The 23,501-nt window shown below is 43.9% G+C and overlaps 1 protein-coding gene across 6 annotated transcripts in view; it reads right to left on the bottom strand.

Moving 5' to 3' along the window:
* CEP128 (centrosomal protein 128) overlaps positions 1 to 23,501 on the bottom strand; it is a 305,103-nt gene that overhangs the window by 166,346 nt on the left and 115,256 nt on the right. The window contains exons 1-7 of one of the 6 annotated variants that reach the window (XM_081859125.1): positions 19,977 to 20,183; positions 15,002 to 15,148; positions 13,815 to 13,901; positions 11,261 to 11,384; positions 10,638 to 10,756; positions 10,329 to 10,420; positions 8,651 to 8,726 (exon numbers count right to left, since the gene is read on the bottom strand). In XM_081859125.1, coding sequence (XP_081715251.1) covers positions 8,651 to 8,726; positions 10,329 to 10,420; positions 10,638 to 10,756; positions 11,261 to 11,384; positions 13,815 to 13,901; positions 15,002 to 15,142 — 639 coding nt within the window. In that variant the 5' untranslated portion in view covers positions 15,143 to 15,148; positions 19,977 to 20,183. Of the gene's footprint in view, positions 1 to 8,650; positions 8,727 to 10,328; positions 10,421 to 10,637; positions 10,757 to 11,260; positions 11,385 to 13,814; positions 13,902 to 15,001; positions 15,149 to 17,335; positions 17,463 to 19,976; positions 20,184 to 23,501 lie in introns of those variants that run through there. The other 5 variants (XM_081859126.1, XM_081859121.1, XM_081859124.1 and 2 more) reach the window with 5 other exon arrangements.

The raw sequence follows: 23,501 nt of genomic DNA, 5'->3' as shown, positions 1-23,501 counted from the left end.
TATATTTAGTCCTTTATTTCATTGGCATTCTGTGTTCTTTGCAAAAGCAATCTAAGCTACACTGTTGTGGAAAGCACTCTCCTTGCTTTCTCTTTTAGGGAAAGACATTTAAAAAGTATCAAGAATGGATGATTAATCCATGATTACTGAAGGTTAATTCCCGATTTATTGGAGCCAAATTACTTTTCAAACAACATTAGATGGAAGGTTTTCAAGCAACGCTCCAAAAGAAACCAATCATTACAAGTACTTAAAAAACAGCACGCTAGAGTCAAGGGCAGTTAAAAGTCTAAGCAGCTGTAGCCATGGAACAGAACTTGAGAGAACTGAAATTGCAGTCCACAGTATGCAATCAACAGGAACTTCAGTCAAAAGAATAAAAATACGTAAACTTCCAACATAGGAATTCCAAGGATGAAACACCAAATAAGGAGGGGGCAGAGGCTGCATTCTAGAAGTGTCGGGGAGACAGTTGCCCCAACTCACAACCAGCCCCTTATGCAGGCAATGGCTGCATACAAGGCTAAAGCACAACTACACATGTCAGACATGAGACAGGTGTTTTCGGGCTTGTGCTGCTCTAGCAAATGCAATCCAACAATAGACGGAATTTTGCTTCTGCAGAACACACGGCAGTAGAATCAGAAAACCCACTTGAGAATACGCCACTGCATCCATTTGCAAGCCAAGGGTTCCTCATTTGTATTTAGGTCACAGGTCCTTACAGTTTGTCCAGCTCTGTTCACAAAGCTCCCTCGAGTTTCAAGAACAGCTTGCTGAGCAGCACAAGTGGATGCTGCCGGAGGTGAGGAGAGTGTCAAGAGTCCTGCTGCACACACATGAAAGGGCTGAAGGGAGGGGGAGCCCAACCAGAGAGGGAAAGACACAGGTTAGCCACCCCTGCTCCGTGGCCTGCCCTTTGTCAATAGAGGATCAGGTCTATAAATCTCTGAAATTCCACGCTTCACTGAGACCAGCACAAGATCAGAAGATGGTGGCACCTTTGTTGGTTGCCTACGCTGCACACCTATGGGTTTCGCTCACAGCAAAAGGGGTCTTCACACTGCTTCTTGATGCTTCGCTCCAGAGTCCCAGTCTCTCTTTAAAGCTCAAGAGGGGCCTGGAGCCTAAATCTCAGGTAGAGTACCTAGACTTCACAGTCCAAAGGTCATCTGGGTAGAGTATAAGGACACTTGGACAAAGGACTATACAAAGACACAGCAGAAGCCAAGACTGGCTGCTGAGGCCAAAACAGTCCTCATGGCCATTCCCAAATTCTCACCGTTAAACTATTCAGCCACAGCAGCAAAAGCAGATTCCCAGAGAGAAGCCAAAAGGCATGCCATGTTCCGCAAAGTGCTGGTGAGAGTCAACTCTCTGAGATGCCTTCATCCCCAACCCAAACAATCAATACTTGTGACTGTCTGGGGAAGGGAGCTCGCCCCCACCCCCTTCCCCAACCCATCAGCACTGTTTCAATGACAACTATTAAACTGGTGCTGCTCGTGTGCATTTAAGCACCTGTGGGAACCATCCCTGGCAGCAGGACAGGGTGTGGAGATGCCAATTCTCCAGCTAATGCTGTAGAAGTTTCCAAAGCTGCTACGTGCAAGCAAAGATCCCATCAGCACACCTGCACAAAAGGGAATACATACATAGTTTCTGGGAAAGCTCAATTCATAAAATGGGGGCACGTTGCTGGATCATGCACAAGCCTTCGATTTATAATTTCATTAATTGTTCGAACTACCACTTTCTACTAAGTTGGTTTCATAAATTTTATTAACTGGCAGATTCCCCATTGCTCATTCCACTTGTCAGCTCATCCACCAAGCCCTTTGCCAACTGCCCTTCCCCCACACCTAGCCAAACCCCCTTCCCTTTACACCGCACCAAACTCCTCATCTGTCCCTTCACAACTTGCTTGTTTGTAATGAAAAATAAACTGAGACCTTTTTTCTGCACTCCTTGCTGCTCCTTTAAAACCTAACGAAACATGAAAATTCCTCAGCACTAGAAGTTAAACAGGAAAAATATTATGGCTGCGTTAAGTCTGCCTCAAAAAGGATATTTTAAAATTCTATCCCATAATATAATTCCTTTTTTTTCCAACATCCAAGTTGAAAAGGTATTCTTGTAACGTAATTTTGCTTAAATAATACCCCTAGTTGTGTGACTGGACTCACTTAGAACAAGTTATTGTTGATGCAAAATTCTTTCTTAACATATGATCCAATAACTGCTGCTTTGTCTAAGCTTATGTATGTCACCAAACAACTTTATCAATTTCATCTTTGTTACTGTGAGCATTTGTTAAATACAGCACTACGTTATCTGCAAAAAAAAATCCATACCTGCTCTCTGCTAAAACAAAATAGTTACAGTGTTTGTGTAAGTTGATTGCAGTTTTATTAATTATCGCAAAATTCAAGGCTGAGAATGGGCATCCTTCCTAGTTTCCTTAGACAAATAAATGGATTTGAAATTCAAGTGCAAATAATGTTGCTCTTTTATTACAACAGATAATACTAATCTACTACTGTTTTAATTCAATACAATTTAATTTAAGGCACTTTAATTCAATGCAGATATCTCATATGTGGGGAGAGCAGAGAGCAGAGATCAAAGAACTAAAATAGGGCTAATAACTGCAAATCCTCAGATGCCAGAATTTTCCAAACAAAATGCTCAGGTTTTGTACAGGGAAACATATATTTCTTCTCGCAAACCCTTCAAAGCCACCCATGTTTCAGGGTGATATATATGCATGGTAAAATTCAAATGAGTTTTCAGGACTTGTATCAACACAGTTGGAAGCAGCACTAACAGCTGTTCTCCCCCCCCCCCCTTTAGGTTTACAAAGTAATCTTAACAAATCACACATTCTATATATATCCAACATCCTTACTGTCCTTTTCATGCATCTGATAAAGAAATGTATAAGTGTCACAGGCTCTTAGTAGCATAATCAACAAGCCCACACGCCCCTGGAGAGCAGCCATTTTAATAGACATGGCAACAAAAGATACAGAAATCCACTGCAGGACATCTGCTTGGCTTGCAGAAGGTCCCAGGTTCAATCCCCAGCTAAGGCTAAGAATGTTCCCTACCCAAAACCCTAGAGAAACACTGCTAGTCATTGCAGACAATACAGAGATACATGGACAAGTGGTCATAGACTCACTATAAAACAGCTTCCTATTTTCCTAATTATAATAATAAATTGCATTTATCTCTAACAGCACACAAACCGTAAACGGTAAAGAAAAAAGAAAAGCAAGCCGTATGAAGAACGGTTGAAGGAGTTGGGGATGTTTAGCCTGGAAAAGAGGAGACTGAGACAGTCATCTTTGAATATCTCAAGGGAAGAGGGAGCGAGCTTGTTTATTCCTGCTCTGGAGGGTAGGACTCGAGGCAATGGCTTCAGGTTACAAGAAAGAAGATTCCAACTAAGAAGAACTTTGTGACAGTAAGAGCTGTTCAGCAGTGGAACGGACTCCCTCAGGAGGTGGTGGCCTCTCCTGCATTGAAGCTTTTTAAGGAGAGGTTGGATGGCCATCTGTCATGGATGCTTTAGTTGAGATTCCATCAATAAACACACGAGACGTAACAAAGCAGAAGACCCAGTGGATCAGATCATTCTCTAGTCAGTTCATGCATAAGGTCCATCCGTGTAATGGTGTCTATTCCACCTGTCTGTTCACAAAGTCCAAACAATCCACATGAAAGGTTGTTAGTTCCACAAAATCCTTTCACAGAGTCTAGACAAGGATTTCCGGAATATTGGGCTTGTTTCGCCATCCTGGGCTTCATCAGTAGTTAAAGCACATGTGTGATACTACAAGACAGTGGATCTTATGGCATAATAGCAGCTACTACTGTGAAAGGATTTGACTAGAACTGACTAGAGAATGATCTGATCCACTGCGTCTTCTGCTTAGTTCGTTTGTTGAAGTTGATGAGTTACTTCTGTTGAAATTTACAATTTGATACAATGAATAGTATACCTTATTTATTTAAGAGCACAGCCAGTTATGTCTTGTGTGTTTATTGATGGTGCTTTATGTGACCATAGGTTTATTTGTTGTTGTTTTGTTAGTTGAGATTCCTACATTGCAGGGGATTGGACTAGATGACCCTCGGGATCCCTTCCAACTCTACATTTCTCTGATTCTATGAAATGGGACCTGCAAGAAAATGTTGGCATGTAGACTGACCCTGTTTGGGGTTTCAGCCACCTAGGCCCTCTTTCTGGACAGTCCATTCTCCCCTCCACTGTTTTTTGCTCTCCCCACCCCAGCTTCCCAACAAACACTCAGCAGCCTGTAGTCGCTAAGCATGTTTCATTCTCATTGGGCTCTTTTCAGTCCTCCCTCTGCTTAGTTTCTTTCCACAAAAATAAAGGTTTTTATGCACTTCTGCAAAGCCTGAGGGCTGCCCCCCCACCCCCGCCCTGCACAAGCTTGCCAATGCTTCCCCCGCTCTGCATGGATCCTCTGGCATGCGTAGACAAAATCGGCCAACTTCATCAAGAATAATTAATCACTGTAACGTAACAAGTACAAACAAACAAACAGAGCTGTGTGCCACAAAATTGTTCTTTGTTCTTTTTGCCTTGGCAGCTCCAGATCAGTTTTAATTACTATGTTGACAGTACTTGCCTGCATGCTAACATCATACTGCATTGTACTGTAAATTTGTAGAAATAATGAAGACTTCCAGTTGGCACAAGTGTCCCTCATCTCAGCACTTTCCGAAACTTCCTGAATTTCTTCTTCGGAAATGGAATAAGCCTTCTGCTAGAAATTATTGCAAATGATATTTTTTTTATAAAAAAAAATCTGTGGAAGGCAAGAGGCTGGGTTTGGGGGCAGAGACGTTTATTTTTAAAAGATACATTTAGGGACACAGAAGTTGCCTGACACAGAATGAGACCATTTGGTCCATCCATCTCTGTCTCTTATCTACAGAGGCCTCTCCCATCACTAACTGAAGATGCCAGGGACTGAAGCTTAGGAAATTTTGTATGCAAAGGACATGCTCTATCAGTAAGAGGGCCAGCCAGATGCCTCAGTAAGAAACTCATAAGATAGACATGAGCACAGCACTCACCCACTTCTGATCCCCACCAAGCAGCATTCAGAGGCCTACTACCTCCAATAGCAGACATCCATAAGGCTGAGGCCTGCTCAGTTAAAGACTTTTTTTTGTTAAAAACAAACAAACCAACAACTACTGCCTCACCTGTATCACACGCAAACACACATTTTCACAGCTCCCTTTGACTTATGTAACTCTTTTATTACTATTTGCAAAGCCAACAGGGAATGATAACGTTGTGAGGTTTTGATGTCAGTATTTAATTTTACACACAGCGGTTCCCCCATTACACAAGTAATAATCTGAAGACATGTCACTCCATGATGTTTTCTCATTTGCAGATTGTGCTGCAATGCGGGGGGTTGAGTTTAACCCTGAGGCTTTCCATGGGTTGTCTTTCAATGCAACTCTCAAAAACTCAGTCTTTCCGACTGAGATTTGTTTTGATTTTAGGGCTTCTGAACAATGAAAAGCAAGCTTTTAAATGTCTTCTTTTTTTTAGATTGCATTTTGATTATCTTTATTCCATAGATCCACATAATTTTAAAAAGCGCATACTGATATCACAGCGGAAATGTTCTATGGGCCAGAATGGGTGGCCATTACTATTTGGGTTAAATAAATGAATTAGGGTTGTAGCTATGGGTTGTTTTTATAGCCTTTCGGTCCATCTGATGTCGGGAGTAGGTCACATGAGCTGGAAAAATTTAATTTTGAGATTTTATTTTTGGACAATAGTCCAGAGTAGCCAAAATATAGCCTGTCTTCTGTTTAACACACTAAACTTTTCATCATATAGCCCCCTATCTGACACTGAGCAGCAATTGAGGTAACATTCCATATACAGCGGTACCTCAGTTTACAAAAAGTCCCGTTTACGAACTATTCGGTTTACGAACTCCGCAAAACCAGAAGGAGTGTTCCGGTTTGCAAACTTTACTTCGGTCTATGAACGGAAGCCAGATGGTGGAAGGGCACCAGCGGTGGGAGGCATCATTAGGGAATGTGCACCTCGGTTTAAGAACAGATTTGGTTTAAGAATGGACTTCAGGAACGGATTAAGTTCGTAAACCGAGGTACCACTGTATAAAATACTCTCTTACCTCACCCCACCTAATCTGTCAACATATATCCTTCCAGATCTTTACAAAAGGGTAGAGGTATCATCTTGAAGGATTAAATTAGGCACTGTCTTTGTTTACAGCCTATGACTGTGGTAAAATTTCTAGACATGATTGTTGTCAGTAATAAGTCATTTCCTCTGGAAAAAAAAAACCACCTTCAGCATTTAAAGATAAACAGGCAAAAACATGTAATACTCAAGTGTGAGCAACAAACTGAGTAAAACAATTTGACAGATGCAACGGATTCTATGTGCAATAAAAAGCCAAGGGGATGAAAATGAAAGAGTGCTTTGATTCCATGACAACACTTTTTATTAAGTTGGTATGTTGTTGTCAAAACGTCCTCCACAAATCCTCAAGAATAGGGAAAGCTGAAGTATGTTTTCCCAAATATTTTAACCAAGGATAAAAGTTGTCATCGCTATCTTCTTCAAGGACAAATCCACAGCCGTCCTTGTTAGTTTGGTTGTCGCAATGTTGCATGTTACATATTGCTGCCCATGTCAAACCATTCTTTACTGAGGTACATCTGAGCACTGCGTAAGATTGCTTATAACCAGCAGGAGAGTTGTATAGTGGGTCACCACAAATAAATATATCCAAGACTTATTGTTGGGTAGGAGGCTGGGGTTTAAGCCTCCATTGGCTGCGTGCTCTCCTCTCAGGAGGGAACAGGATCGCGCAGCCAAGGCGACAGGATTTAATCCCCGCTCATCCGCTGTCTCTCCTCCTGTGAGCCCTTTGCAAGCAAGGAGCATCCATCGGGGCATTGTTTAATACAGCTACAGTAAAACATGTCATTTGTCCCTCAGGGGGGAAAGTCCATTCTGTTGAATTTGAGCGGCTGACCAGGAGAAGTTGAAAGACTTAAGGCCGTCAGGGACATTAGAAAGAGCTCCCGCTCTCGTGCTAATAGCGCCAGTGCTATTGCTGAAAACATGGGCCTCTGAGCAAGAGGGCATCACATCAAGAAAGAAAGCAACAAAATAAACAGGAGAGGAGGAGTCCATCATTCAAAACATAGGAAGCTGCTTTACATGGAGTCAAACCATTGTGTACACCTAGCTCAATGTTATCTACACGGCCTGGCAGCAGCTCTCAGGAGTTTCAGACAGGGGACATTCCCTGTGGGTGCTGGGGACTGAACCCGGAACCTTCTGCAGATGCCCTGCTAGTGAGCTACGGTCCAACTATACTAATACTATACTAATACAGTGGTACCTCAGGTTAAGTACTTAATTCATGCCAGAGGTCCGTACTTAACCTGAAACTGTTCTTAACCTGAAGCACCACTTTAACTAATGGGGCCTCCTGCTGCCGCCGCGCCGCCGCTGCACAATTTCTGTTCTCATGCTGAAGCAAAGTTCTTAACCTGAAGCGCTATTTCTGGGTTAGCAGAGTCTGTAACCTGAAGCGTATGTAACCTGAAGCGTATGTAACCTGAGGTACCATTGTATCCTCTCATGAGTTTATAGCTGTAGGGCTGGGTGGTCCTTTTGGTGGGCTATTTGCCATTGCTCCTTCTTTTCCAATGCCTGCTACTTGCTGTATTTCTCTGCCCGGACTCCAACCCACCCACCCCCAGCCCTGCTCCCACCATTGCAGGGGGGTTGGACTAGATGACCCTTGGGTCCCTTCCAACTCTGCAATTCTATGATTCTATTTCTTCCTTCTTTCCTCAAGACCAAGGAACACCCAGCATTTTCTACCTCCTCCACACCAGCTTGTAAACTGCAAGAGCCTCTTATTGTGGGGTTTTTATTGTAGGGGTGCATTTATCACACGTCATCTCTGGTACTAGTATTTAGCAGTGAAGGCAAAGTCTCTTGTGTCCTTAAGTACATCTATATGCTGTTTTCCCATTCTTGTCTTATGGAGAGCTGGTGTAGTGCAATGGATAAGAGGATGAGCTGTGAATCAGGAAGCCCCTGGCTTGAATCTCTTTTTTGCCATAAACCCACTAGCTGGCTTTAGGCAAGCCATTCCCTCTCAGGCTCAACACCACCCCCCTGCAATATGCAATATGGGGGGGTAATGATACTGACTTGACTTTCAACAACACCGTAAGGTAAGGTTTGCAATGCACGAGAAGCACTTGAAATAATGGAAAAGGTTATCCCAACGTGAAAGGCTGCTACTATTATCCACTTTCTTCAACAGTCCATGAGCCAAACACCAGTTGTGCAGGAGATTGTTTTGACTGACCCAGTTTAGACAATCCAAACTTGACAGTCTTAATATTATATACAGAAGAGAAGAGGGCAAGCAAGTTAACAAGCTCAGACTTTGCCTGGCTCTAGGGGTGCTTTAACATGCCATCGTTTGCAATACGGTTTACAAACTGCACAGAGTATTGCAAAGCAGCCCTACAAGAAGCCACCTCCATCCCACCCCACAACAAAATGCCAATTTTTCAAGGCACTCACCGTATCCTGTCTTTGGGATTCATTCAGTTTGTCAGACAAGTCTTCCAACCTCCTTTTTGTTTCTGCATCAGTTCTTCTTGCAAAAGGAAGCATGAAAACAAAACGAAAACCATTTCTAAATATATTGTGCGAATGATTCTTTTAACATTACTGTTAAAGTGTCATTACTTCAGGACACAGCCCTTCTGGCTAGAAGAAACTCTCGCATAGCAAATTTCCTGTAGAGCAACACAACTAAGTTATAAACAAAGAAACGGGGCATGGCTTTATTCAGTACTACTAGCCATGAACTTATTTTCCAGCAAACAAAAGACAGTTGCTTTTTTTTTTTAAGTCAACAAAACAATGCAGAACTAAATTTATTAATGTTATGGAGACACCATTACCCTTAATAGGGAAAGTCTATTTGCTAGGGGGGAGCAGGGTGGGGCACACAGGTGAGCCAACAAGCCTGATGTGCTCATGTCAGACATCTTGCTTGAATAGAAACCGATGAACATAGAGCCAAGTGTGCATAATTCTGATCTGCAAAATCTGATCTGCAGTTCCGAGGTTTCCTGCCATCTAGACTGAGCCCAGTTTGTATGTGACATCCAACATGGGGACGTGAGGCATGTTGGCAAATCCCACTCCCCACACTGTGCCTATAAAACTTACCATATTTTTCGCCCTATAGGACACACTTTTTTCCCTTCAAAAATGAAGGGGAAATCTGTGTGCGTCCTATGGGGCGAATGCAGGCTTTCGCTGAAGCTTGGAGAGCGAGAGGGGTCGGTGCGCACCGACCCCTCTCGCTCTCCAGGCTTCAGGAAGCTATCAGCAAGCCTGGGGAGCCCGCGGGAGTTCCTGCAGGGCTCCCTAGGCTGCGGATAGCAGCCTGCTGCCCAGAGCGCAGGGCGCGCTGAAGCAGAACGCCCCACGGTTCGGTCAGATATCCTTTTCTCCTCTAAAAACTATGGTAGGTGCGTTTTAAAAGCTCGGGCTTCCCCCACCCCAGCCCCGCGGCTGGGGGGGGGATTTTTTATTTCCCCCCCAAAAAAACTAGGTGCGTCCTATGGGCCGGTGCATCCTACAGGGCGAAAAATACGATAACATCTGCATAACACCTGTCACTATAGCATATGCACCCCCCCTAAACAAACAGAGTTCTGTACTATTTTGTTGCCTGTTGAGTTTTTTTAGATTACCACTTTTTGTGTAAAGAGAAAGGAGAAACTCACAGCTGGCAACACAGAGTGAAGTAATCCCCCCCCCTTTTCCCCCCTCCAAATTAGAAAGGAAGCCCCTATTCAAAAGTGAATTTCAGTTAATAAGGTGGGTACAACCCCACTCTGTATAGGCTCTCCCCACAAAGACAATGTCTGCATAGGGTACCTGTCATTCTTTGCATGCAGAAGCTGCTAACCCCTTGTAATCATGGCAAAGTGAGTTCTTAAACTGCAATTCCTATATGATAAGTGTTCACACTTTTTCCTACATGATAAAAATGTTTCATGCAAAGGAGTCCTAGAACTGGATTCTCAAATCAACTAGTTATTACCCAACAAGCACCACTCAGTGAATTCACCAAGCAGTGAAAATATACTAGGAATTTGTAGTCTGGAGGAGGGCCAGTGCTCTGAGTGGAAAGTCCATTTTCTACACTATTTTGTCAAGCAAAATCACACTCTGTCCATACCGATTTCTTCTTGAAAGCTCTCTATTGAGGTCGTCTCCCAAACGAACTTGTTCACTGCTAAGATCTCTGAGTGACTGGTGTAAAGAGTGCAGCTGCAGTAGGAAAGCACAGAGTTTAAAACCATGCATTCAGATAGGTTTCTTTGACTCAAAATCATTGCACACACACACACACATAGACACGAGACATTTGTGCAAACTACTTTTACAGCGGTCTGGTTTGCACGTCATGGTAAGCCAAACTATGGTTTACTGGGATTGCACAAATGTGCTTGGTGTTTATGACCTTCTGTTAAGGATGGCTACCTACCTGATCTGGATTATCTCCACGGTCAACAAATCGGACAGCAGACCTAGACCGCCGCGGCCGCGTACCCAGGGTGTCGCTATAATCTCTGAGGGGAGAGGTAGGCTGGAAATGACGACCTTCTTCACAAGATAAAAGAAAGGCAAATTAGCATAACCTTCTTAAGAAATATGCATAAACACAGTTTACATTGTGATAGAAGAGTCACATAACTATATTTTAAGTGAACTCAAGCAGTCCACCTCCCCACACTCATGCATACATGACACCTTTCAGCCTGTTGTTGTTTACTTGTTTAGTCGTGTCCGACTCTTTGTGACCCCATGGACCAGAGCATGCCAGGCACTTCTGTCTTCCACTGTCTCCCGCAGTTTAGTCAAACTCATGTTTGTAGCTTCGAGAACACTATCCAACCATCTCGTCCTCTGTCGTCCCCTTCTCCTTGTACCCTCAGTCTTTCCCAGCATCAGGGTCTTTTCCAGGGAGTCTTCTCTTCTCATGAGGTGGCCAAAGTATTGGAGCCTCAGCTTCAGGATCAGACCTTTCAGCCTACTAGCTTATTAAGTTACTGAACAGCATCTTTTAAAATCAAGTGTTTGGATACACCAGAGCTAAATGAAACATACCTGGGGCTCCACCATCCAGGTCACTTGGATATAAGCTTGAAAGAGATGCACTTCTTACTCCAGAATTTCTCAATAACCGTTGGCTCCTTAGTTGACCTATGGACTGCTCCAGTGTTTCTTTAAGCTGCATTAAAACGACGACTCATTAGGTGGGGACAGCAACAGACTTTGTATGCAAACAGATACAATAAATAGCTGAATAGCTAACTGACACCTGTGGGGTTGGGGGAAGGAATAGATATGACTTCTAAAAAAAGCATGCAGTTGTGGCCCCACATGACAACAAACACACATTGGCTGAAATGCTTAGCATAACAGAGTATCACCATGGGAGAGGTGTTTCTGAAATGTTCAAGTCCTATCTGGGAGAGTTGTCACCTGTGCAGAGAAGGATATGCCCCATGAACATTTGAATTTGCTCCAAATGCTGAATGAGACATGTAATTCGTATACTTTTCATCTGCTTTCATGAGCTCACATTAGCAGCACTGTTAGTTTTTAACTCGGTTGCAACAAGATGTTGAGTTGTTATGTTTATTAGATCTACAGTAGCTACGAGAGAATGTTCTAGACACAAAGGTAGGTTTGTGATTTGGTGGACCAAGGCCATTTTTTTCTTTCTAAGAAACAAAATACAGTGGTACCTCGGGTTACATACGCTTCAGGTTACATACGCTTCAGGTTACAGACTCCGCTAACCCAGAAATAGTTTCAGGTTAAGAACTTTGCTTCAGGATAAGAAAAGAAATCGTGCAGCAGCGGCGCAGCAGGCCCCATTAGTTAAAGTGGTGCTTCAGGTTAAGAACAGTTTCAGGTTAAGAACGGACCTCCGGAACGAATTAAGTACTTAACCCGAGGTACCACTGTACAAGCAAACAAGGCAAAAATACAGTTGCCATAAAATGCCAACAGTGTCCTTCAGCTCTCTATATTGGACAAACAGGCCAGACCTTATGCCAAAGAATAAACGGACATAAATCGGACATCAGGAATCACAAGACAGAGAAACCAGTAGGAGAACACTTCAATCTCCCAGGACATTCTATACAAGATCTCAAAGTAGCTGTTTTACTACAAAGGAATTTCAGAAATAGACTGGAAAGAGAAGCTGCTGAATTACAACTTATCACCAAACTTAAAACCATGGAGAAACCTGGTCTGAACAAAGACCTTGGATTCTTATCTCATTATACATGACAAAGCCATTTTTCACCTTTTCACCCCTTGCTTTTTCCTGTAAGACCTATTGCAGTCGTTAAGAGTCGTCAACAGGCTCATCACAGCTATCTGCCAATCACCCATTCCCACCACCCTTCTGAGTAATACCCCTCCCCACCTTCTCACTATATAGAAGGGTCTGGAAACTTCTGTTTCAGTGTATCTGAAGAAGTGTGCATGCACACGAAAGCTCATCCCAAGAACTGACTTAGTTGGTCTTTAAGGTGCTACTGGAAGGAATTTGTTTTGTTAAGGCAAAAATACTTTAATGATATATTTTAAATTGTTGCAACCTGCCCTGGGACCTTACGGTCAAGGACAGGTAAAAAACTGAATTGTTAATTAATTAACTACATTAGGGCAGGAAGGATCCCTGTACGGCAGGGATAGGGAAGCTGTTTCCACCCAAGGGCCACATTCCCTTCTTAGCAATCTTCTGAGGGCCACATGCCAGCAGTAGGCAGGTCCAGAGGGAAAAGCAGGCAGAGCAACATATTCTAAATTTCCCTGGGGAAAGAAGGTTAGTTTCTACACACACTCAGGCACTCCTTTTTCTCCTCCAAGCAGACAAGCAAGAGGCATTCTCAGAGTTCAACGACACATTCCAGCCAGGCAAAAACACCTGGGGGTCTGAAGCAGGGGAAGTGAGCAGTTCGGCCTGAGGAGAGCTCCAAGGACTAGAAGAAGAAGAAGAGTTTGGATTTGATATCCCACTTTATCACTACCCGAAGGAGTCTCAAAGCGGCTAACATTCTCCTTTCCCTTCCTCCCCCACAACAAACACTCTGTGAAGTGAGTGGGGCTGAGAGACTTCAAAGAAGTGTGACTAGCCCAAGGTCACCCAGCAGCTGCAGGTGGAGGAGCGGAGACGCGAACCCGGTTCCCCAGATTATGAGACTACCGCTCTTAACCACTACACCACACTGGCTCTCTCACTGACTAGCTGGAGAAACTCACAAGGCCTGAGGTTTCCCACACTTTCTGTGCAGTCTGATGGAACCTTGCTGAACACAAGGTGGGGATGAGAGAAATGCTCTAGTTGCATCATAGCAGGGTTCAGGTGAAAAGAAAAGGTCGTGCGCTGTCAGAAACATTGTCAAGAATAGCATTTCTCGGCTTGGAACGGAAGACAGCAAAAAGAGAACAAGTCTGCCACGCGGCCTGGCAGACCACAGCCTTTCTCCACCACCCACACCTAAAAGAGTGAAGCAGAGCAAAGTTGGCTACAGTTCCAGTCCACCATCACAAGATACTGGGGAGCGAATAGGAAAATACATCCAGCAAAATGTTTAGAGGCATAAGCTGGTGAGTTTAGATTTTACCAACAGCAGCTCACATTTGCAATTGCTTCTGCCTGTTCATTGTTGTATTCTCGATACTGGCCCAGCATCTGGTCCACATGTTTCAGGTTTCGATTGGTATCCTTAAGATAAACATGGGAAAAGAAAACATCATTAAAAGAAAAACCTCAACCACAAACACTACCCCCCTGTAAACCTTCTCCTACTCTGCTTAATGCCAAATCAGGCACCTCAGTGTTTGAAAATGCTGAACAGAGGCTTCATATCCAAACATGCACACAGGCCTCATATCCTTCATGAACACAGGTGACAGCATGAAGACAGCTCTTATTGATGATGGATGTGGATAACCCAACTGTGTGGGTCCGTGAGGGATGAAAGGAAGGAAATGTGCACTCCAGATGAAAGAGCACATGCAATTCCTGAAGCAGGTTTCTCATCCAACAATCATGGCTAAGGACAAGTTCGCATTATGATACCATATATACATATGGTATATGTGTGTGTGTTTGTGTGTCTGTGTGTGTATTCAAAACTGAACAAAAGTGAACATTCCATCAGCACAAGGATTTCTCCTTGCTACCTAGCATAACAGAGTCTTCCCCCTCTTCTTCCCTCCACATGCCCCATAAATCTGTTCTAGGGTTCCCACCACAGCAGACTTAGGGGTGGTGCAGGAAACATGCAGGGGGAGCGGGGGAAGCCTGTCGCACTAGCACAAGATTTTGTTGACAATCACCCATATTTTTTAAAAAGTGGGGGAGAAAGTCACAGTGCTCACAAGGCACTATGTGTAGAATATTAGGTACAGCATCACTTCATCTCAAAATTATTAATATACAGAGAAGGTCAGCTAAAGACTGGCACAGAAATATGCTATAGTATCAATAGCCTTACTCGCTGATTCTATGCATATATACTTTTTCTCAGATATTTTTCTGATGTCAATGGAACTTATTAGCAGGTAACTATGCTTCTGGGCTGTAGCCCAGATGATTTTGTGCCAATGCAACATGTCATTTAAACAGCTAGCAGAAATAACTGCAGTAATTTCTCTGGTTTATTCCAAAACATGCTCCAAACTTTTTTAAGTGTCTAGCAATATTTCTCACAGATACAGCACCGCAAGACATGTGACACAGTGGATGGACCTGAAGCCCTTTCTTTTCTTTGCACAAGAAACATAAAAGCATGCTTTGAAAAATGTAGTGCTGTTAGCAACCTGTAATGTGCTTGCTAAAGTATGGATCTTCTCTGTAACATCTTCAGCACCACCATGATTTCGGACTCTGGTTGCCCTTATAGGACCACGCCTCCCAATTCTACGATGGAAGTTGTCAGATTCGCTGGATGAATCGGCCATTGGTATCTTCAGAAACAAAGCAACAAAGGAATTTATTTCAATTACTTATTAGGTACTTTTCAGAACCTAGTAAGAAATAAAACAGTAGAACCATTTGTAGTGTATGGAGGACTGAACAAATAACAGGCATATGAAATGTCCCAAAATATCACACTCTGGCATTATACCAAAAAAAAACCAAAAGCCTAGATGAGGATAAGCAGATTGGGGATGGCTTGACTTCCATTGGCTCCCAATAAATTCTATGGAACAAAGTAAACAGTAAACTTTAACCCAAGAAAAGAGTTGAGAAGGAGCAAGGTATGACCTTCTATCAAACATAATACACACACACTGAGGCCCCTACAATATCTTTGTTCCTATGTTTTAAGTTTACATGCCACTTTTCTACTTTCACAATTTTCAAAGCAATTGACAGCATAAGACAATGAAATCCACCCAACCGATAAGCATCTGTAAAAAGGGAATACTTTTTACAGAACAGTAAAGAAGCAGTCAACATCTACCCTGTACAATATTCACTAAAACCCTTTTGGATAAAAATGTTTCACCCTGACCCCTCCCTTACGCTTTCTGGGAAGAAGATTCCATAGACATTGTGCCATCACTAATAAGGATCTCTTCCCAGTTACCATTCTCCAAAGCCCTGAAGGTAGGAGCATCTGAAGGAGCACCTTCACCTCCTTATCTCACCCTACAGGTGTGTAAATCTCTATAAAAATGATGTAACCATATTGGGTGATAGCAAGAGAACAATCAATCCCTACACATTTGTGTTGGGAACTCTGGTACTATCCTATTTTCTGCTCCTGATCTGTCATGATATGAACTCGATCAGATTGCTTTGCTCTGTTCCTGAAAATCTCTGGTAGCATACAGGATTCATCTCTATCAATTGTGTATTTTTTATGGCAAAGGAGGAAAGCTCTCACTTACGGCTTCCAGACTTTCCTCCGGGACAGTTTTCTGCTTCTTCTTCTTTGATTTTAGCTTTGCCAAATTCAGAACTTAAACAACTGTCCTGGCATGAATGATGAACTTAAAACCATTGCCCTGACATGTAACCAGTCTGTGCCACATCCTTAAGATCATGTACTGTGACATTATTATGGTGCAGCCAGACGCACAGCCAGTCCTGAGTATTTTCTCACTGGTGCAACCAACCTTGCAGCTGTGCCATATATTCAAGCTTCTATAAACTGCTATTTTTAGTACAGCAATCCCAACAGCAAAAGCTCAGTTCTAAAGAGAATCCACTTTCTTACAGAGCGAAAAGAAAGGCTCGTTTAATACTCACTGCCAAAGGCAGCACTGAAAAGAGAAGAAGGACAAAGTAGTTGGCTGAATGGGATACATTCATCCCAAAATTAAGTCAATTTTCTACTATGTATTTATATGAATCTTATACATACCTCAGTAAGTTACTAAGTGGAAACCATTTTTATGGCTTAATAGTTGCAAAAAGCAACTCTTGCATCCTAATAGATCCATGGATCCTTAGAATTCTTAGCATAGACTATTTCCAAAAGTCCTCAAAAGCTCACAAGTTAATTTTAGTTAGCAGATCTTTGAAAGATGAATGACCTAAGGCAACATCTTTCAGAGATCTGCTAAAAAGTGATAAAACAACACAGCGATAGAAATTGTACGCAAGGAGTTAGGAGTCTTCTACATTAGTTGTACTTAAAACACACACTTGTGGTGGTAAAAACCCAACCACTTTAAAGTTTTCTTTTACTGCTCCTCTTGTTTTAAGAAAAACAGTGTTTTGAACAGTTTGGGGAAAAGTCTTTTTTAAAACAGTGCTTGCCTCATTCCCCAAACACGCACACATATGCAGTAATTATTTAAAAGAATTTCTAGGTTGCTTAATGTTTTTTCAAATCCCTGAGTGGTATACAAAACTAACATTAAAAAACCAGTATAATAAAAAACTAAAACAGCATCATAAAAACAGGAACAAGTTCCTCCCAGGCAAAAGAACACTGGTTGCTCTGATCAGCCGTTTTCTAACTTATCTCATTAAGAAACACTTTTCACATTGACGTAGCTATGAAAATCAATCACAGAACCTCTGCACACCGAACCCTTTCAATTCCAGAACCCATCTTTAGTACAACCATGCACTTGGAAACCTTTTTCTTAATGTTAAACATATATTTGTATAGTGGTAGTGCTGCTGTTGTGACCCACCTTACATCAGGCTCTTAGATCAGCTGAAGACCTTAGAACTGTGGGCATGCTCTGCTCACATGCTGTTGCTTCCTTGGTTAGCTGTTTCAATCTTAAGGTGTCATGTGAACATCTAAAACACACCCAATTCAGGGGAAGATCAGTACTGAAGCAGGAAAGCTATAGTTTTGGGAATACCATTACTGAACTTCTCACTGAGGGACCTCTGGTAAAGCTTCCAAGGAGCTCCACAATTCTGCAGACACAGTATCTGCCCTGATCAAGCTATACTGAGCTACATACATATCAGAATAAAGAAAGCAGGGCTTATATCAGAAACACGGCACATATTTTTTAGCCTGTTGCCTGAGGAACAGTGATGAAACAGTTGAACAAGCCACAACTTCTCTACCCTGAAATTAACAGGAAAAGGAAGCTGAGTCAAAAAGAGATCTTGGTGACAATTGTGACATTTTAGCTTTTGCTTAACCCACTCTGAATTAAGTCAATGTAGTTGAACAGAACAGAACCATTGAAAAAATAGGGAGAAAGGAAAAAGAGATCAGAGTTTTTGACAACACCACAGCATGGCAACCCGTTTGTAGTCCATATTGCACTACGTTGTGATTAAATTACAAGCAGCTCAAAATGTTAAGTCCAACATAGAAACTTTCTATGTAGCCACAGAGGAACCACTGAAAAGGGATGTGATGAAATAACTTGAATACTATTCTTAGCCTTTCATACAGACAGGGAAGATTGTCCAGTATCAGAAATCTGCCATTTCGTTGATCAAGCTTTATTTTATTCTACTTCATGTGAAATATAGGGTTTTCCCTTCTTACCATAGCTGTAAAGCTTGCCCCAATTCAAGGGCAATTAGCTACACACTTCATGTTTTTAACTTTCTTGTAAGGGCAGAGACCTGTTCCTCACAAACATTACAGACTTCCATATGGGGAGAGGATGTGCTGCAGACAGGTGACAGGGAAGCACAGCAACCACCACAGAGAGCTACTACACAATCCCACCCCAGCATCACCCCAACATCATATTGCAAAAGTACAATTCACACCAGCTGAATATGTGTGTGTGTGTGTATTTGAATGAAAGTGCATTGTACAAACCGCTTAAATTGCTCTTCAGGTTTGAAATCCCTATTTCCCAATCCCTATGCCTCCTTGAAACACAAGCCAGAGAAAAATAATTGGCCATTGTCATCTCAAGTTGCTAAACCTCAGATGCACAGCACCAAGCTGCAAGTCCCACTGCCTTCAGTTGGGCATATTCCTAACTACGAGCACACAGAATTGTAGCCCTCCCTGGAAACAGACCTTAACTGGGCTTACTAGTAGGTGAAAGTGGTAGTAGGGCATCCGCTTTGCACGCAGAAGGTCCCAGGTTCAATTCCTGACATCTCTGAACAGGGCTGGGAGAAAATGAAATCCCAGAGAGGCACCACAGAGCAGAAAATACTGAACTAGATGACTGGTCAGCGCCGCCCCCCAAAAGTACTTAGTTAGGATCGGCCTGTTCCCACATTCCATCAGGCCTATGGGTCAAGGCTATAAGGCCTGGAGTGAGGGAGAAAACAGACTTCGTGCCAAAAGAAGCAAAAAATGTTAAAACAGCACCACACTGCTGTGCTGCAATGACTAATAATATAATAATAACAATGATTTATTATTTATACCCCACCCATCTGGCTGGGATTCCCCAGATACTCTGGGTGGCTCCCAACATAATATTAAAAATGTGACAAAACATCAAACACTAAAACCTTCCCTAAACAGGGTTGCCTTCAGATGTCTTCTAAAAGTCAGATACTTGTTTATTTCCTGGACGCCTGATGGGAGGGCATTCCTCAGGGCGGGTGCCACCACCGAGAAGGCCCTCTGCCTGGTTCCCTATAATCTCACTTCTTGAAGTGAGGGAACCCCCAGCAGCCCCTCAGAGCTGGACTTCAGTGTCAAGGCTGAACGATGGGGGTGGAGACGCTTCTTCAGGTATACAGGACCGAGGCCATTTAGGGCTTTAAAGGTCAGCACCAACACTTTGAATTGTGCTCGGAAACGCACTGGGAGCACTGGTGTTATATGGTCTCAGGGGCCACTCCCAGTCACCAGTCTAGCTGCCACATTCTGGATTAGTTGTAGTTTCCGGGTCACCTTCAAAGGCAGCCCCACGTTGAGCACATTGCAGTAGTCCAAGCAGGAGATAACCAGAGCATGCACCACTCTGGCGAGACAGTGTGCGGGGAGGGAGGGTCTCAGCCTGTGCACCAGATGCAGCTGGTATACAGCTGCCCTAAGAAAAGGGATCTTTTTTTTTCTTTTTGCCCAGAATAGGATCTTGCCGAGCTTGGAAGACACAGAGGACTAGAAACTTAACCGCAGCTGTCACATTCAGTTGACTTTTGAGCCACCTCAAATGGCAGGCAATGCTTATTTTTCATGCACTTTTCGAAAGTGCCACAATAGTCGTTAACAGGAGAGGAACCACTGCCACCCCCAGACTTTTCAGAACTTTTCAGCCACCCCCAGACCTGCACCCCACTGCCACCATGGGCAGCCAGGCACTGGATCCCACCCCCCATCGGCCCACGGAGATCCCACCCCCGGGTTCCCAGCACCCCACCCCCGCCCAGACCGATCTCTCTCACCGGACTCCCGTTCTTCGGTCCTGGGATCAGCCCTCCCGCCCTGCGTCCCGTCTCAGGGCCGAGGCATGGCTCTCGGACGCCTCCAGCTCCAACCGCCCGGCACCCGGCCGGCTCCTCCACCCACCCCGCCGCTATGGCAACTTGAACTAGCCGCCCTGCCACCGGGCGAAGAGCGGCCTCTCAGGGCGCCAGGGCCCCCGCGGCGCTCGGCATCATGGGGGTCGTAGTTCACAGCGCCGCCTGCCGCCTCGGCCGTGGAGGGAAGAAGGGACTACGCTTCCCATGAAGCCCCGCGCCGGAGCTTCTCCTGGGAACGGCCCGCAAGCGCTCCACGCCCGCGACCAGGGAAACCAGCGTAGCCGCGCGCCGGCGCCGGCGGTACGAGGGCAAGCCGCGCCCACTTCTTAAAGGAGCAGGCGCTCAAATTCCGAGCAAGCATTTTATTGTTGCTCGCCACCCCAAGCTCTGGAGCATTGCAATATTCCAGGGGTGTTGGTTTCGTGGAATGAGGGACAGCAGAGACTGTGGTGTCTTTAGGATATATGGTTTATTGGCACATATACACTACCTGAGCCTATGATGGAGGAGCTCACAGCACTAATACCCCAGAAGGGCTTTCTTCTCCCATTGCCACAGCTTTGGGTTCAAGCAAAAATCTAGAATGGCTCTCACTCTTAGCCTTCTCTGCGTGCTTCTAGCCCCACCACACACTTGCCCTGGCCTTTGACTTTCTCAAAGGCCCACCCATTTGCCCTCTGGCACAAAGCAACTTCCTTTCTTATACTAGCCACCCATGCATTATAGCTTTTGCCTGGCTAATTCAACAATGGGATCCGCCATTAGATTTTAACCCTTGCTGCATCCAGGAATTAGAAGGGACTCGGGAATTTTATAGCCTAATCTCTCTCCCCCAAACTCACAACAATATAAAGACAGTAGTGCAGCAACATTATAACAACACAAATTCATTGCTGTGTAGTGGAAGTGGCCTCTTGTGAAGTTGGCATTCCGCCTGCTACTGAAGACACATCTGTTTAGGCAAGCATTCCTTTGAATGACTTGTGATGTTACTGTTTTAACTGTGTTTTAACGGTTATGCTTTAAAAATGTTTTATTGCGGATTTCAGTTAAAGACATTCTAATGTTGTTGTATATTTTAATTATGGACTGATTTTATAGTTGTGCAAACCACTTAGAAGCCATTTTGGCATACTGTATATGCACTATAATAATAATAGCGCCAAAAAGGCCCAATTATTTTCAGACATCAATCGCATGAATGCCTCTGCCAAAGAATTTTCTCTACATCCAGGTGCACCTTTCATGTATTTTATTTATTGTATCCCACCTTTCCTCCAAGGAACTCGACGTAGCATACACAGTTCTCCGCCTCCTCATTTAATCCTCACAACGATCCTGTGAAGGAGGTCAGGCTGAGAGGCAATGACTGGCCCAAAGTTGCCCAGTGAGCTTCATGACCAAGTGAGGATTTGAACTCTGGTCTCCTGGGTCCTAGTTCTCACACTCTAACCTCTATGCCAGGGGTCAGCAAACTTTTTCAGCAGGGGGCCGGTCCACTGTCCCTCAGACCTTATGGGGGGCCGGACTATATTGGGGGGGGTGAACGAATTCCTATGACCCACAAATAACCCAGAGGTGCATTTTAAATAAAAGGACACATTCTACTCATGTAAAAACATGCTGATTCCCAGACTGCCCACAGGCTGGATTTAGAAGGCGACTGGGTCGGATCCGGCCCCCATACCCATGCTCTATGCCCAACTGGTTCACAACAGAGAGACATCAGCAGGCTTAACTTTCTGCACAGGGAGGCAGCAAACCAGGTGGTCGGGAAAACATATTGGGAGTGTCCCAGAAGAGGCACTGGACAAGAAATCTCCACATTGCAAGATTTGTTGCCAGGCCTCACTTCTCTCTGATGGATTTTGTTTCTAAAAAGAGCAAAGATGAGCTGGAAGGAGGATGCACTGTATTGTTAGGGCTGAAAGACACTTAAAGGTCTTAACCATCTGCTCCCTTGATAATTACTTTATCCTTCATGTAGGTTCATTGAAAGTTGAAGAGGTTGAATGGGAAGAGCAAGATGCATGGCCAAAACTGTGGAAGCCTTCCCTTGAGTGGAACTGCCTGCAGGAAATTGCAATTGTGCCTTGCCGCCCCCTTGGCCTGCTTTGCCGCCCCTACCAATCAGCATCAATGCTAGCAGCAGTGGTGGGAAGGCCCTCAGGAGTGCTGTCTTAGGGACTTCCACCCCCTGAGGCAATGGCTTCAGCTTGCCTAATGGATAGGTCAGTCCTATTTATTGTTATTTGAATATTTTTGGCCACCATGAGTACTCTGGCATGTGGAAAGGCCAGATATAAACTACCGGTACTCTCTGATCAATCATTAAAAAACAACAACCCTTCTAGGCGGGTTAGTGGCGCTGCCATACCCTCCAACATTTCTCCAATGAAATTAGTGACATCCTATTCAACAACAACAACAGTTTTATTATTTATACCCTGCCCATCTGACTGGGTTTCCCCTCTGGGTGGCTTCCAACACATATAAAAACAAAATAAAACATTAAACATTAAAACACTTCCCTATACATCCCTTCAGATGTCTTCTAAAGGTTGTGGAGTTGCTTATCTCTTTGGCTAGGGGGGTCACATAACTCCATATGTTGATCCATTGTTGTTTTTTAGTCGTTTAATCGTGTCCGACTCTTCGTGACCCTATGGACCAGAGCATGCCAAGCACTCTTGTCTTCCACTGCCTCCCGCAGTTTGGTCAAACTCATGCTGGTAGCTTTGAGAACACTGTCCAACAATCTCGTCCTCTGCCGGCCCCTTCTCCTTGTGCCCTCCATCTTTCCCAACATCAGGGTCTTTTCCAGGAGTCTTTTCTTCTCATGAGGTGGCCAAAGTATTGGAGTCTCAGCTTCAGGATCTGTCCTTCCAGTGAGCACTCAGGGCTGATTTCCTTCAGAATGGATAGGTTTGATCTTGCAGTCCATGGGACTCTCAAGAGTCTCCTCCAGCACCATAATTCAAAAGCATAAATTCTTCGGTGATCAGCCTTCTTTATGGTCCAGCTCTCACTTCCATACATCACTACTGGGAAAACCATAGCTTTAACTATACGAAGCTTTGTTGGCAAGGTGATGTCTCTGCTTTTTAAGATGATCCATTTTTTTTACATTGATCCATACCTTGATTTTATTCTGTGAACCGCCCTGAGACCCCCAGGTATAGGGCAGTATAGAAATTCAATAAATAAGGATAAGAATACCTTCCAAGATTTCTCTGGTGAAAATGGGGATGCCCTAAGGAAAAGCGGGACATTCCAGAATCCAATCAGAAACTGGGACGACTTCTGTACATCTAGGACTGTCCCTGGAAAATAGGGACAGTTGGAGGCAGGGCCTGATTTAGGTTTGATGAGGCCCTAAACTCCTGAAGGTAATGGAGCCCTTTATATGTCCAGCTGTCCTTTGTAAACAACAAATTGTCACTGTTT

This window comes from Podarcis erhardii, assembly GCF_964252035.2.
Source record: "Podarcis erhardii genome assembly, chromosome: 1".
Classification (NCBI taxonomy): domain Eukaryota; kingdom Metazoa; phylum Chordata; class Lepidosauria; order Squamata; family Lacertidae; genus Podarcis; species Podarcis erhardii.
The sequence above is the reverse complement of the archived record's forward strand: the minus strand, read 5'-3'. Positions and strand labels throughout refer to the sequence as shown.